A 14,205-nucleotide genomic window follows, 5' to 3' on the forward strand; every position below is an offset into this window, starting at 1 on the left:
TTAAGCACACTGAAAAATATTTTTTAAGGAGAAAAAATGTAAGATAATCAGTTTTTCTTCAAATATAAAGAATAGATTACCAATTTAGTTATTTTAAGTGTTTTTGTTTGCAAGTTCAAGGAATCATTGGAAGAATGTGATTTGAGGTAGAAGTGTGTGAGGACATGTGAGCGTGTGCGTGCGTGCGTGTGTGTGTGTGTGTGTGTGTGTGAGAGAGAGAGAGAGACAGAGAGAGAGACAGAGAGAGAGAGAGACAGACAGAGACAGACAGAGAGAGCGATCGCACCATGCTACATCTCAGGCAGATCCTGAAAATGCTGCTTTGAACTTGTAGCAATCCTAAATGCTGGGGTTATAGGATGTGCTACCACATCCACCTGGAAAGTGATTTAAAACAAAACATAACTGGACAAAGAGGAGCATGCCTATAGTCCTGGTACTCAACAGGCTGAGGCAAGAGGATCATAAGGCTGAAAAGTACCTTGGGTAATGGAGTGAGTCCAAGGTCAGCCTGAGAAACAAATGAGAAGCTGTCTTACATAACCAAAATAAAGAGCAAAGAGAATATGCTTCTTTTTAGATTTTATTTATAACTATGCCTACCTGAAAGACTGTTCTAGGAAAAATAAGGTTCTTTAGTTGCTTTGGAACTTATGTCCTTGACCTCAAGCTTCTGCCTCGGACTCTCAAATGTTAGGATTACAGCGTGTGACACCGTGTCTAGCTTCTTAATTCTCAGATTTTGGGAAAAAAATTCTCTCGGATTTTGGAAAGAATTATTGATAGTAACAACTTCATAGCAAGGATTAAGTACTAGACAGGATTACGGGCTTTCAACAGAGAAAAGACAGTACAAATAGCTACACCATGTGCTCTGAGAGTTATCCACGGGGAAGAAGAAGCCTGTTTCATCCATCAGTCTTAAATGTCTGCCTCCTATACCCAAACAAGGCTTTTGCTGGCATAAAAACATCTCAAGCTAGTCATGATTTGGGCCAAAAACAAACCCTTAAAGAAAAAGAACAAAACTGCCTGCTGACAGCTTGTCAAGACCAGGCCCCGGGAACTTCATCCTCTGTCAATTCACAATCAGCGTCTGAACCAAGAGGACTGATGTTGTCCAGATCTTGGGATTTTTCTGTCAAAAGCTTTTATAATAGGCACATGAGCATACATGGGCAAATAGCAGCTGTCAAAGTGATCTGTTCTGTGTTTCTTCCATCCTTTTTTGCATTAGACGAATTTAGGAGACAAACAAGTTTTCAAATATCCTTTTCTGTCAGAAACCTGGCAAGAGGCATCTTAATGTACATATACTTCTGGTATTTACCTACCTGTAGCATGCCTCGGCCATTACCTTCTATGGTACCCTCGTAAGTGACATGTAATCGTGTCAGGGGTTTTTCACATCTACAAAGTAGAAGTTATTTTCTTAGATAAGTAATTCACAACACACACATCCGAAAATATGAGCAACTATGAACAAACAAACAAACGAAACCACCCTGAATCTCAAGAGCCAGAAATAATGTTAACAATCATGGTATTTTTCCTCACTCAAATATGCATATTTTCATTAAAATGAGAAAGAATATGATTTTCACCTACATGAAATTAAGAATTAAAAAATTTCCCAAGACACAAAAATGAGGATATTTGAAACCTTATTATCATGCTGGAGTCTGCAATTGCCTGGTTCTTAGAGGAGCCCTATTTTCACTAGTTTGATAACTAGTGTTTAGAGAGGGGTGCCAATGAGATTCTGACCTATGGAATTTTTATATTAACAATGTTGACAGCTGGGCGATGGTGGCACATGCCTTTAATCCCAGCACTCGGGAGGCAGAGGCAGGCGGATCTCTGTGAGTTCAAGACCAGCCTGGTCTACAGAGCTAGTTCCAGGACAGGCTCCAAAGCCACAGAGAAACCCTGTCTTGAAAAACCAAAAAAACAAAAACAAACAAACAAACAAAAAACAACAATGTTGACAGATAAACCTAACATTTGTAAGTAAGTATTCAGGAGGCACAATCATTTTCTTTTTTTCCATAATCTATGGTTATTGAGATATTGCCCTTTGTTATATTGGGCTGATAATTTCATTGCATAACAACGCTTAAAGATGTTATTCTTTTTTCTTAGTAGATTCACCTCCCCCAATTGCTATACTGAATAAAAAAGCTATATTAAATTATAATAAATATGACATACCTATTATAACATATGGATGTTAACCTAAATAGTACTCTTATACTGTTTTTGGAGTAGGTGGTGAATAAGTACACAAACAAAATACACTCATGTGAGTTCTAGGAATGGAATGCAATTAGATTACTTTTAAATTCCCTCTCATGGTCCTAGCTTCCTGGTCATTTTATTCAAAGGGGATATGAGGGCATATGATATATGACTATAGGGATACAACTGAAAGACAAAGGGGCATGATCCAGGAATCTGTGAACTGTCAACTGGGACTACTTTGGTTGGCCACATTTCCCTCTTTAAGTGCATGCATTTTTCTGGTTCTGTGGAGCCTGAGAGACTGATTTTAATTATATTTCCCAGCTCACTCATGAAGCAGCTAAAACAAACAAGACACCAATAAAGTAAAATTAAGTTAGAAAAGTACTAAGTTAGGTTCTGCTTATCAAAGTTAAAGGGACAATTCGTCTCACATAGGGACAGTTACTATATTCCTTTCAGAAAGCATCCACATCAGTGTCTGCATTTCCACCTGTCCACGGGGATGCTGGGTGCCCTTTATGTTAGTGACAGGTCAAACTAATACCAAGGTGACATGAATAAAACATACGTGTTCCTCAATTCCTGTTTCACCATAGTAGAGAAGCAAAGAAAAGAAACGCTCTCCACTCTAGTCTGGATGGGAGACACAGTAGGATGTTTAGTTCGAGGCAACACATTTTAATAGAAATTAATGAAATCAAGGCATGTCAAAGGTAAGTTTATGATCCAAAAATGAGTTATATACTCCTGTGTCAAAGTTAGAAGTAGAGGTCAAGAAGGCAATTTTAAGGTATGTAAAAAGTCAAATGTTGAAGAACTTAATAAATTGTATTCACTAATTGTAGTGTCAGAAAAATAATCAAGAGTGGGGGAAGAGACTTAAAGACCATAGATGATTTTGGTGAACTACTATGTTAGGTACCTTGTAGCTAACAATGGAATGGACTGTGCTAAAACAATGAATTTCCCATCAACGAGCCTGTCTGGTCTCCATCTATCGAAGGGATGGCAGAGTCACTGGCATTCTAGTGGGCTTCCTGGTCCGCCTTCATCTATAACTGCGGTGGATCTAAGTACACATCTTTCCTGGCTCATGCTGTTTATTTCTACCCACTTCTCTCTAGTACAAATCATTTCAATCATGCCCTCAGTCTGCTCAAGTTCTTCTTTCACAAACAAACATCTGTGGTGACCATGGCATCACCTAGGCAGATAGGTCCCTTCAAGGTGACCACCATAAGGGTTATTCTTCTTCACCAAATCTGAACAAAAATACAAGCAATGAAAAAAAAGCCAGAAACAAGAAACATTTCTTAACATGAACTATATACCAAAATGTGCACACAATAAGTGTTATCATCTTTTGTATTTAAAAAGCTGGCCCATATTTATTTAACCATTGTTACCATTGGGAACTTGCTCTAGATTAGGAAACGTATGAACAACTTCAGAGTATTAAAAATCTTACAATTGTGGATTAACTCAGACTGGCTATTACTCTCATCAGCTTTTCCAGATAAAACTTGGGAAAAAAAAAACTGTATTAAGTGCGGAATCAATCAAATCTCAAAATTCCTGACCTGCCAATTCTAAAACACAGTAAATGAGATGTTTCTATGCCCTGACCTCTAGGAGAAGAATCCATGAAAATATAAAGGCTGACTGCACAGGGTGCCAGGGAGAACACTGACGTTCACTCGGCAGCATCTTCGTATAGAGAAACCTCTCAGCTCTGAACAAAATGTGTTTCAGAAGTCTAGACGAGGTCAAAAGATGAGAATTTTATTTAAAAGACACATTCTTATAATTAGAAGCAAGGATGAATCATTTATGGGAAGAGACTCCTTGGATGAAGGGCAGTTAAGGGCTGAAAACCCATCTTTCCAAGAGATGTAAAAAATAATCCTCTCATGACCAAATAAACTTTGTAATTCTAAGGTTGAATTTTGTTGTCGTTGTTTTGTTTCTTTGAGGCAAGATCTATTAATGAAGCCCTGGCTGTCCTGGAGTTTGCTTTGTAGACCAGGCTGGCCTCAAACTCCCAGAGATCTGCTTGCCTCTGTCTCCTGAGTGCTGGGAATAAACGAGTGTGCTACCACCACCCGGCTTGATCATTAATTTTATTATTACCTTTCCCATTCTGGAAAATCTTCAAGACTCTGTCTTGTAAACGTCACTAATCCAGTAGGTTCTACAGAAGTCATAAAAGAAAACAAACACACAAAGTATTAATTTTGAGTTGACATACTCAACAAAAGAATCTCACTAACAGTATTTAAAGGCTCAGTGTTTACACCTGCAATCACACCACTCAGGCAGGGCTGGAGGCAGGAGGATCATAAGTTTAAACTCATCTTTAGATGTTCATTCTGTGACATACTGAATCTGCAGACAGGACACAGAGCTCAAAATAATGACTAAAAAAATGCTACCTTCTTAACATTAAAATTTCCTTCTATAAGACAATAATCCTCACTGAAGAGAACTGTAAAGAGCAGTACAGTAGTATGATTTGAGAGCTGGCACTTTTTAGCTTTAAAAACTAAAAAGTAAGAATTTAGGAAAAAGATGATCTATTTTTGAATGTAGCCAATAAATTTGGAGAAAAATATTTTTTGGCTATATTTACTCTTTCTTTCTTTCTTTCTTTCTTTTTTGCTTTGTTTGTTTTTAGTCAAAAGCAAAAAATAAGTCAGCTGGCCAGAAGTAATCTGTCTGCTTCAGACCAAAAAACAAGCTAAAAGGCTGATGCCATGTCTGCTGTCTTCTGAGGGGGAAAAGGCTCTTAAGCCTAAGAAAGAGATGTCAGAAACTATTAGTGGTAATGGCATTGAGTCCAATGAAAGTTCAGCAATAATTGCATTCTCTCATTCTTATGGACAATTCTGCATTTCTTTACTCCCAGCAACTCAAATATTATACAGGCCAGCAGTATTAGAACCAGAACTTTTTGTTAATATGGATATTAAAATAGTCTTTAGATTATCTAAAATAAATGCACAGCAATTTGTCAAATCAAATATCCAAACACAAGAGAAGCACTGAATATACATAAGAAACCAAGGTCTAGCTTGTCATTCAATTACCTAGCAGAGAAATGAGGTCATTAAATGTCATTTACAGGTAAGAGAGACTAAGAGAAATTGATAAACACTGCAGGCAAGGCAAAAGAAGGAAGAGAAGGGGGGGAGAATAACAGGGCTATCCAGATAGAAACAGTAACACATCTTTTTTGTTTGTTTGTTTGTTTTGTTTTTTCAAGACAGAGTTTCTCTGCAGCTTTGGAGCCTGTCCTGGAACTAGCTCCTGTAGACCAGTCTGGCCTTGAACTCAAAGAGTGCTGGGATTAAAGGCGCGCACCACCACCGCCTGGCAACACATCTTGAGAGCATGTTTAAGTCATCAAGTTTTAAATATTTAACCTATATTATTCTTATTTATTAAGTTATATAAACTAATTTAATTCAGAAAACGTTTACATTTTATAGTTCTGAAGTCCTTATCATGAATAATAAATACATATGTTTAACAAAACTGAGAAGTAGGTCCTGCTAGAATTATGTCTTATCCATTCTGAAACTATGTTTTGGTTTCGTTTCTTTCTGAAACTAGTTTCTGAAAGCAGTGTGCTATTTTACAGTGGTGCTACCAAAGTATGGGTCTGGATTAAAATACAATTTTCACCCATAAGACTGGCGTCTGCTTTAATAGTCAGCTTGAGGCATCACTGGCTTGAAATTGGATTAAATTCTGTTGCAGGCCTTTGCAGACCACACCGGCAGTAAGATTGTAGGCCTGGCACTTGAAGCTTCTCCCTCCTCCTCTATTCAGAGCCATGGTTGAGATGTATAAGTCTCTGCTGTCTGCCTCTGCACATCAGGTTCATTTCTCCTTTATCCTTGACTAAGTGCACAGATGTATGATGTGACAGTCCTCCATTTCTGAGTATCTTCTCCTTCTTAGAGAAATACAATGTGATGGAACCTCCTACCATATGTGGTGTCTTGGAGCATAATGCAATATGGTACTTTAAGCCAATTTCTGCAGTCTCTCCACAGTAGACTCCAGAAACTCTGCATTCCCTTTCATATTATTTCCCTCACCAGAGTCACATCAAGACCTAGAGTAACACTGTGCTGTATTTCTACAGAAGTAAATTACTATACATAGTAATTTATACAGTAATGGGGGATGGGCAGAAAAGAAGCAACTTTCGTTTATAAAAATTTATTTATATTAACTTCTTCAATCTAAGTTCCAAAGCTTATGAGGGTTTATACATTTCTAGGTAAACAAACAAAAGCTTTTAATTTTTTCCTCAAAGTAAATAAATGAAGTCTTAAAACTTAGAAAGTCAATTAGCTTTTAGAAAAGGATTATATGATTTGACCCTCAGAATACAAAGTCAGCTTTCAATAACTTATTTATATCTAAAACATGTTAGTAAAAATAATTAATAGCTTGACCCCCCCCCCCCCCGTGTGTAAGTCAGAGAATGTTAGGGCATTCCTCAGGTATTACCAACTTCCATTCATTCATTCATTCATTCATTCACCCATTTGCTTATCTCACTGGCCTAGTAGGCTAGTTTGGTAGCTTGTCAAGTAGGTTAGGCTGGCTGGCCAGAGAATACAGGTACTAGCCCATCTGTTATTCTAATGCAGAGATTACAAATGCCCACCATCACGCCTGACTTTTTTTTTCACTAGGGAATCAACCTAAGGTCTTTGCCTGAACTTTACCAACTCAACTCCCCAGCCCAAAGGTCAAATTTTTAACAAATCATTCTAAATTCTAATTTAATTGTGTTTCTTATAAGCCTGAACAACCCTGCATCTTCCTTAACATTTCTTTCAGTATGGGTGCAAAACTAAATTAAGTAAACTATAAATACTATTTTATGAAGAATATGGCTTTCCCCTTAAATATCAAAATCTTCTTCACCAGACTTCTTTCTAAAAATCTGACCAAATATTTAGCAACATTGCATTGAAAGGGGTAAATGACCTTAGAATGATTTCAAGACCTGACTTAAGACAATCCTCTAAGCTGAAGACTAGAAAAGAAGAAAGCCCATTTCACTTGACCAACCAGACCTGACTTACTTAGCAAGTCTTTTGGCTTTCTTGTACCTTGTAGGAAAGTCTACCTACTGGTGATAGCTAACATATTAAGTATGTTAATATCCTCTTGCTTCATATCTGCAACTACCCTGAGGTAATTATAATTATCCTTCTATCTCACAGATGAGAATCTGCTTTGGGGACAGTAAGATAGTAAGGTCCTACAGAGGAAGACAGACATGTATATCTAAGTTTGACTAAATCTCATAAAAGCCCTATGACAGGCTTAGTGGATGGTCAGTTTTTATTGTCAACTTGTCACAATCTAGAGTCACCTTGGGAGAAGGAATATCAGTTGGGGAATTGTCCAGATCAAATTGATCTATGGCCATGTCTGTGAGAGACTACTTTGCTTGATGACTGACTGGGAGGGCCCAGTCTACTTTGGGCAGTACCATCCCTGGGCAGGTGAGCCTGAGCTATGTAAGATAAGGGAGTAAGTAGCAATCTGTCATAGTGTCTGCTTCAGCTCCTGCTTGAACTCCTGCTGTGATTTCCCTTAGTGATGAGCTGTCACCTGCAAGGGGAAGCTAAAGTAACCCTCTCCCCAAGCTGCTTTTTTATCATTCTGTTTATCATGGTTATAAACTAGGACAATGGGGCAGGAAAGAGGAATGAGAGGAAAATCAAATGATTTTATAGATAAAAAGTAAGCCAGCAAATTTTTCTTTAAATAAGAAGCATCCTAATGTATTTTCTGGTCATTAAACTTTCTTTTGAAAGTCATTTTGGGTCACAACAACCCTTGGGTATTTATTTCAAAGTACATAGGTTTAATTTCAGATATTACAGTATACATTTATGTCTATACATGAACAGTATAAATCTAGGATATTATATTAAATCATTATTATTTAAATGTATTTGAACAAGCAAGTATATTTCAAAATACAAAAGATTTTTTCAGATTATTTGAGTTGAATTTTTACCATCAGCAAGAAAAATTACAGTTATGAGTGAAAGGAATTTACTTTTCTCTGTGACTCTTCGGAAGTAGCAAAAGAGTGTTTTCAGTTTCTCTGGTTTCCTTGATGAACGTCCTTCAAACAATCTGAAAAAGGCCAGAAGTAAAAGGATTAAAATGCCTTTGTAATTCATAAACACCAAATCTCTATTTTTAATTAAGTACTAAAAACAAATTCTTCCAGAATCAGTCCTGGGACTGATGCAGATACCAAGGGCATCAAGCGAGCATTCAACCTGCCTGTAACTAGGCTCCTCCATGGCCAGCTGAATCACAGCAGTGCTCGTCTCCCAGCTAGTCCTCCAGCCCAAACTGTTCTGTACCCAGGGACAATTCAAGCCACACAGTTAATGTCTTCATGGCAAATACTACTTATAATGCATAATATTACTAAGTAGTTATGTACCTAAACAAATGGTATCTCAGAAAAATCCTCATTCTGAGTATTTGTAATAAAAGACAAAGACAGCTATGACAAGACACTGGGACTGAATGAGCAGTCTTTGGTAATTAAACAAATCTTGTTCTGGACTAGATGTTTCTGTCTTCCAAATATTTGTGTTGACTACAAAATCCCCAACAACGTTCTATTTGGAGATAAGGTCTATAAGGCTGTGGAGAAGGCAAAGTGAAATCAGATGAGAAGATATAAGTCCTACAGGGTTGGGTTCCTAAGAAGAGGATGCAGCGGGTGAGACAGTGAGAAGACACAGTCTATAAGACACGAGGAACTCTCACCTCACACCGAATCACTAGCACCTTTATCTGGAACGTCTAGCCCCCAAAATTGTCAAAAAAAATAAGCTTTGCTGTTTGAGCCACCGAGCCCGTGCTGTTTTTTATAGCAGTCTGAGTTAACACAGATCCTTTGCTTGGTAACAAAACCCAAGTCTTCTCTGTGCTGCCCAGTATCCAGCAATCTCGATATGTACTGCGTGATTCTATTTTCTTTGTAATGGAATGACATTGTTATTGTTAACATGTAATGCAATTTATCCAGAGGAAAAAAATGCAGGGCTTTAGAAGTGAATGACCTGGGTAAGTAGTTCATTATAAGATTTCACACAAAAGCACTTTTGGGCCTAAGACCTAGTTTTCCAAAGGCATTTAAAAAGCATGTGAAGAATCAGTGGCTATAAATAATGAAGATTTCCTGCCCCTAGTCATATATTCTGCCTTTAAATCCAGAAAGCCTTCAAGTAAAAGTCTTCTTTAGTAACTGGTAAAATCGGTACCATTTTTCATGATTAGAACAATCTTATGTAAGAAAGGGGAAAGGCAATTTACAGAAAATCCTACAACTAAAATAAATTAAAAAATGGAAAGGAAATACAGCAAAGGATGCTGTGTAGATGGATCTGAATTCAGAGTCAACATCTGGAAAAAAAATGTATGATCATTACCTAAAAGGAATGCCAATACTGCACAGTATTTTAATCTACCATATGCTCTACTTTAAAAAATAGTTTAACAGAGCTGGGCGGTGGTGGCGCACGCCTTTAATCCCAGCACTCGGGAGGCAGAGGCAGGCGGATCTCTGTGAGTTCGAGACCAGCCTGGTCTACAAGAGCTAGTTCCAGGACAGGCTCCAAAGCCACAGAGAAACCCTGTCTTGAAAAACAAAAAAAAAAATATAGTTTAACAGTACCTATAAGGTGAGTTTTACTCACTTCAGCTTTGCTGTTCTAAAATAGTTACTACAAACATGTTTAAATCTAGCTGGCAGCTAAAAAAGAGACTATAAAAACAAAGGTTTCCTCTTGATCTACTCTTAATATGCCAACTAGGACAAAGTCTGTCTAAATAAAAATGACGACGGGAAGGAAAAAGTCACATGGCAGTTTAATTAAACATCTTACATCAATAAGCATGATTTACTAAGTAAATACCCTGATTTCTATACAAAATTCCTTTCTAAAATTATGACTTAACAGAAGAAAGGAGTATAAATAGAAAACACAGCCTCATTTTTTTAGGGATGATATGATGTATGATAAAATTCAACTAAGGAGGAACTTCTTTAATATGACTATTACAGAAAGAAGAGAAAATGACTATTGTCCTTAAAGAGTAATTTCCCCAAAAGGAAAAATGATCCATATATGGTCAGCTACTTTTAAAACCACATAAAAGCCCTCATATTTCATAACCATAATCGCAAATTATTAACCTTAAGAGCTCCCTGGGATTACAGACTTATTAGCCTGGCAATATGGATTTTTCTAGAACATTATATGGCTATTATTATCACTACAAATAAGAGTAACTATTTTATTTTACATTTAAATCTTAAAGGTACAGAGCTGGGTATGGTACACATGTCTACCATCCTGGGACTTGGAATGTTGAGGCAGAAAGATCAGGAGTTGAAGGTCAACCTCAGCTAGTCAAATTCAAGGCTAGCCTGAACTACATCACACTGTCTCAAAAGAACCAACCAGTCAGCTAAACAGCCAAGCAAAATACTCCCAGATGTCTATAAATCAAGCAGAACTTGTACATATTGCGTTCATTTAATATTCTAAGCCCAATTTCAAATTACTGTGTAACCAAATAAGATCTCTCAGGTTCTTTTTTATATAAACGTCAGTTTCTTTTTTAAAGTTAATTTTTATGTATCTGCATATGTGTTGTGTGCACAAATGTCAAGGTGAATGTGTAGAGGTCTGAGGAACGCTGTTGGAAGCCAGTTCCTAACTCGCTAGGGATGGAATTCATAATCAGACCTGTGTGACAAGCATCTTTCTTGCTGAGCCATTCACCAGCCTTTTCTCCCCACCATCATGCTCACTGCTGACAGCCCTGGCTGGCCTACAACTTGCGAAGTAGACCAGGCTGACCTTAAATTCAGAGGTCCACCTGCCTCTGCCTCAGAGTGCTGGAATTAAAAGAGGGCACCATTATGTTCCACATTCTTCATATTTTTTACAGAGCCAAGAAGGATCTCTCTCTCCTCACTCTCTTTCTGTATGCGCGTGTGCGCATGCGTGTGTATAAATGCAGTCATCAAGAGAAATAGGTTTAAATCTTCATGACGATTTTTCAGTTTGGTTCCACTATGCATAACCACCCAAATAAAATGAATTCATCTATTTTTGTATCATGTAAAAATAGCAGAATTCACTGGAAATAAACATGAAAATGTTAATATGAGATGATATACAATCTGAGGAGAGACTCTTGGGGATAAAGAGAAAAAACAAGGAGCTGCAGATGGAGCAGGGAGAGAAGAGTGGGCTGACACACATGGGTCTGGGAGCAGAGAGGGTACAAGATACACACAACAGACTTCAAGGAGAGGGGAGGGGCAACCAAGTTACCAAGTATCACCTGATTTTAAACTTCCTAACACCTTTCTTTTTTTAATGTAGATTTTTCAAAACCCTAGGTGTATATATTTGAAGAACATTTTTCAGTTAGCAACATGTACACAAATTTGTACATAAGCCAGGTCATAACAACCCTTGCCCATGTAGGGAAGCTATTTACACATTTCACTACGTGATAATTACAGATTACTTTTGTAAGACAATAGAAAAAACTAGCTAAGCAACCACACTTTGTTCCAAACAAAACATTTTGCATTGTCAAGAGAAGAAGTCAGTAAAGGGTCAGGGAGTTACTAATGTGTGTTTTTCCTTCCATACTTACAGAGAAACATGGTTAACTAAAATCTTCCCCTGAGTGGAACTGCTGAAAACATTACTGGAATTAAATTTACACACACACACACACACACACACACACACACACACACACACACACACACCTCTTTAAGTATCAATCCCATTGGTATATAGTAAATCAAGTTCAAAATAAAATTCATTTTAAAACAGAAGCAAGTGACAATATGGGATCTAGCCAGAAAGTCGTTCTTGGCTCCTTTGTGAAACACTGCCATATGGCCCCAGCAGCAATTTCAATTCAGGGAAGAGGCAGATGTAAAAGCCTCCTGGGCTGCTCACTGCTGAGACCCACAATTTATCTCTGACCATCTAGTTTCCATGTGATTTCAGAAGCATCAATGCTAATCACATTGGAAGCCTTTATATAAATGTTCAGGCTGAGAAAGGCAAGCAGGGGAAAAAGGTCAGAGGTATTTAACATAACTAAGCAGGCATGGAAGAACACAACAATAAATAAAAGAAGGAAGGCTTATTCAATTTATTGACGTCAGCCTCCCACCACATACTTTTACCATTTTTTTTATTCAATCAAGTAGCTAGCCCTATCTCACTTGAGACTGAATAGAGAAACACACACACAAACTCTCTGTCTCCTGAATTGTCAGAAGTTATAAATATAAATACAAACCAGCAAGGAAGGAAGGAAGGGAGGAAGGGAGGAAGGAAGGGAAGAAGGGAGGAAGGGAGGAAGGGAGGGAGGAAGGGAGGAAGGGAGGGAAGTAAGAAAGGAAGGAAAAATACTGTATTACTGGTTAATGGCTTATTGTCCTCAATCTCCTAGAAATGGGATGTGAGGTGTGGGGGAATGGTGTGTGTGTGTGTGTGAGAGAGAGGGGGGGGGGGAGGGAAGGAGGGAGGGAGGGAGGGAGGGGACGCAGACATGAACAAACTTTGTTGTTGCTTCCATTTCTTGGGCATTCTCAGAATACTCTGCTTTGACAAGGTAGTCAGACCATATCTGAGCATAAGACAGTGTTTAGGCCTCATTTCTATAGTTGAGGCAGATGCTCTCTGAAACATATACAATCTTCCCTGCCTGGAAACTCCCACAAAAAGGACAACAGTGAGCCACAACAGACACATCAGTGGGTAGAAACAGTCATCGTTCTTGTTGCTTGTTAGGTTAGAGTCATTAAAAAAACACCATCTGGGGCAGGAGAGATGACTCTGGTTAAGAGAAGTGATTGCTCTTCTAGAGGACCCAGGTTCAGTTCCCAGCACCCATATGGTAGCTGACAACTGTCTGTAGCTCCAGTTCCACGGCATCTGATACTCTTACACCAATACACATAAAATAAAATGAAGACAACAACCACCACCAAACAAAAACCACACCACCTCTTAAGAGGAGGCAGGTATACACTGCTGAAGAGGACTGTCCAGCAGACAGCTGAAAACTTGACCTGTGAACTGAATCTTGAAGGAGGAATAAAAACCACATGAAAAGACGGCAATCCAGAAAGTTGTAAGGTTTAAAAAACAGACAATTTCTACTAGGAACAAAGGATTTAGGCTGCCTGGTCTCTATAACTAGTGCACTTAACACACAGTGAGGAATACAGTGGCTGTTTGCTGTCTATTGAGCTACACAGAATGTATACATTTTTTTGTTTGCTAATGCTCCCCTTTGTGTTGATAGTATAGACTAATTGTATGATTGGGATTTCCCTTCATTTTTTAATGTTTGCGAGCCCTTACTATAACTTGAAAATTATGGTAGCCTGAGAGTATTCTTTTTGTTTTGTTTTTGTTTTTAGAGACAGATTTTCTGTGTCGTCCAGTAGACCAGGCTGGGCTCAAACTCACAGTTCCTACCTGCTTCTGCCTAACATATGAGATTAAAGGTGTGTGTTACCTGGCTGAGTATTCTTATATTTAAATAATTTCATATTTTTTATTTGCTTTAAAAATCCTATAAATGTACTTAAGACTTAATTTTGATTTTTTTTTAAATTAAAAAAATTGCATCAGCTCCTAATCAGCTTTATTCTAGAATTCTTCTCATCTCCAGGCTGTAAGGTTTACTCTGGTTCCGCAGCTGCCTTCCCAGCATCTTTAGAAGCCACCGTGACTGGAAGACAACTGTAGAACAAGAGGTTCTGAGCGGCTGACAGGCCTTTGAAATTAGCACTATGGTACTGGGGAGATTTATGAATATATTTCTGCACTGTCATGTCGAGCTGTCAGA

The 14,205-nt window shown here is 38.0% G+C and overlaps 1 protein-coding gene across 1 annotated transcript in view; it reads right to left on the reverse strand.

Moving 5' to 3' along the window:
* The window catches only part of Parg (poly(ADP-ribose) glycohydrolase), a 104,195-nt gene that overhangs the window by 40,396 nt on the left and 49,594 nt on the right, over positions 1-14,205 (reverse strand). The window contains exons 10-12 of the mRNA XM_075988771.1: positions 8,339-8,418; positions 4,375-4,435; positions 1,335-1,410 (exon numbers count right to left, since the gene is read on the reverse strand). Coding sequence (XP_075844886.1) covers positions 1,335-1,410; positions 4,375-4,435; positions 8,339-8,418 — 217 coding nt within the window. The remainder of the gene's footprint in view (positions 1-1,334; positions 1,411-4,374; positions 4,436-8,338; positions 8,419-14,205) is intronic.

Source organism: Microtus pennsylvanicus, chromosome 10 (assembly GCF_037038515.1).
Source record: "Microtus pennsylvanicus isolate mMicPen1 chromosome 10, mMicPen1.hap1, whole genome shotgun sequence".
Classification (NCBI taxonomy): Eukaryota; Metazoa; Chordata; class Mammalia; order Rodentia; family Cricetidae; genus Microtus; species Microtus pennsylvanicus.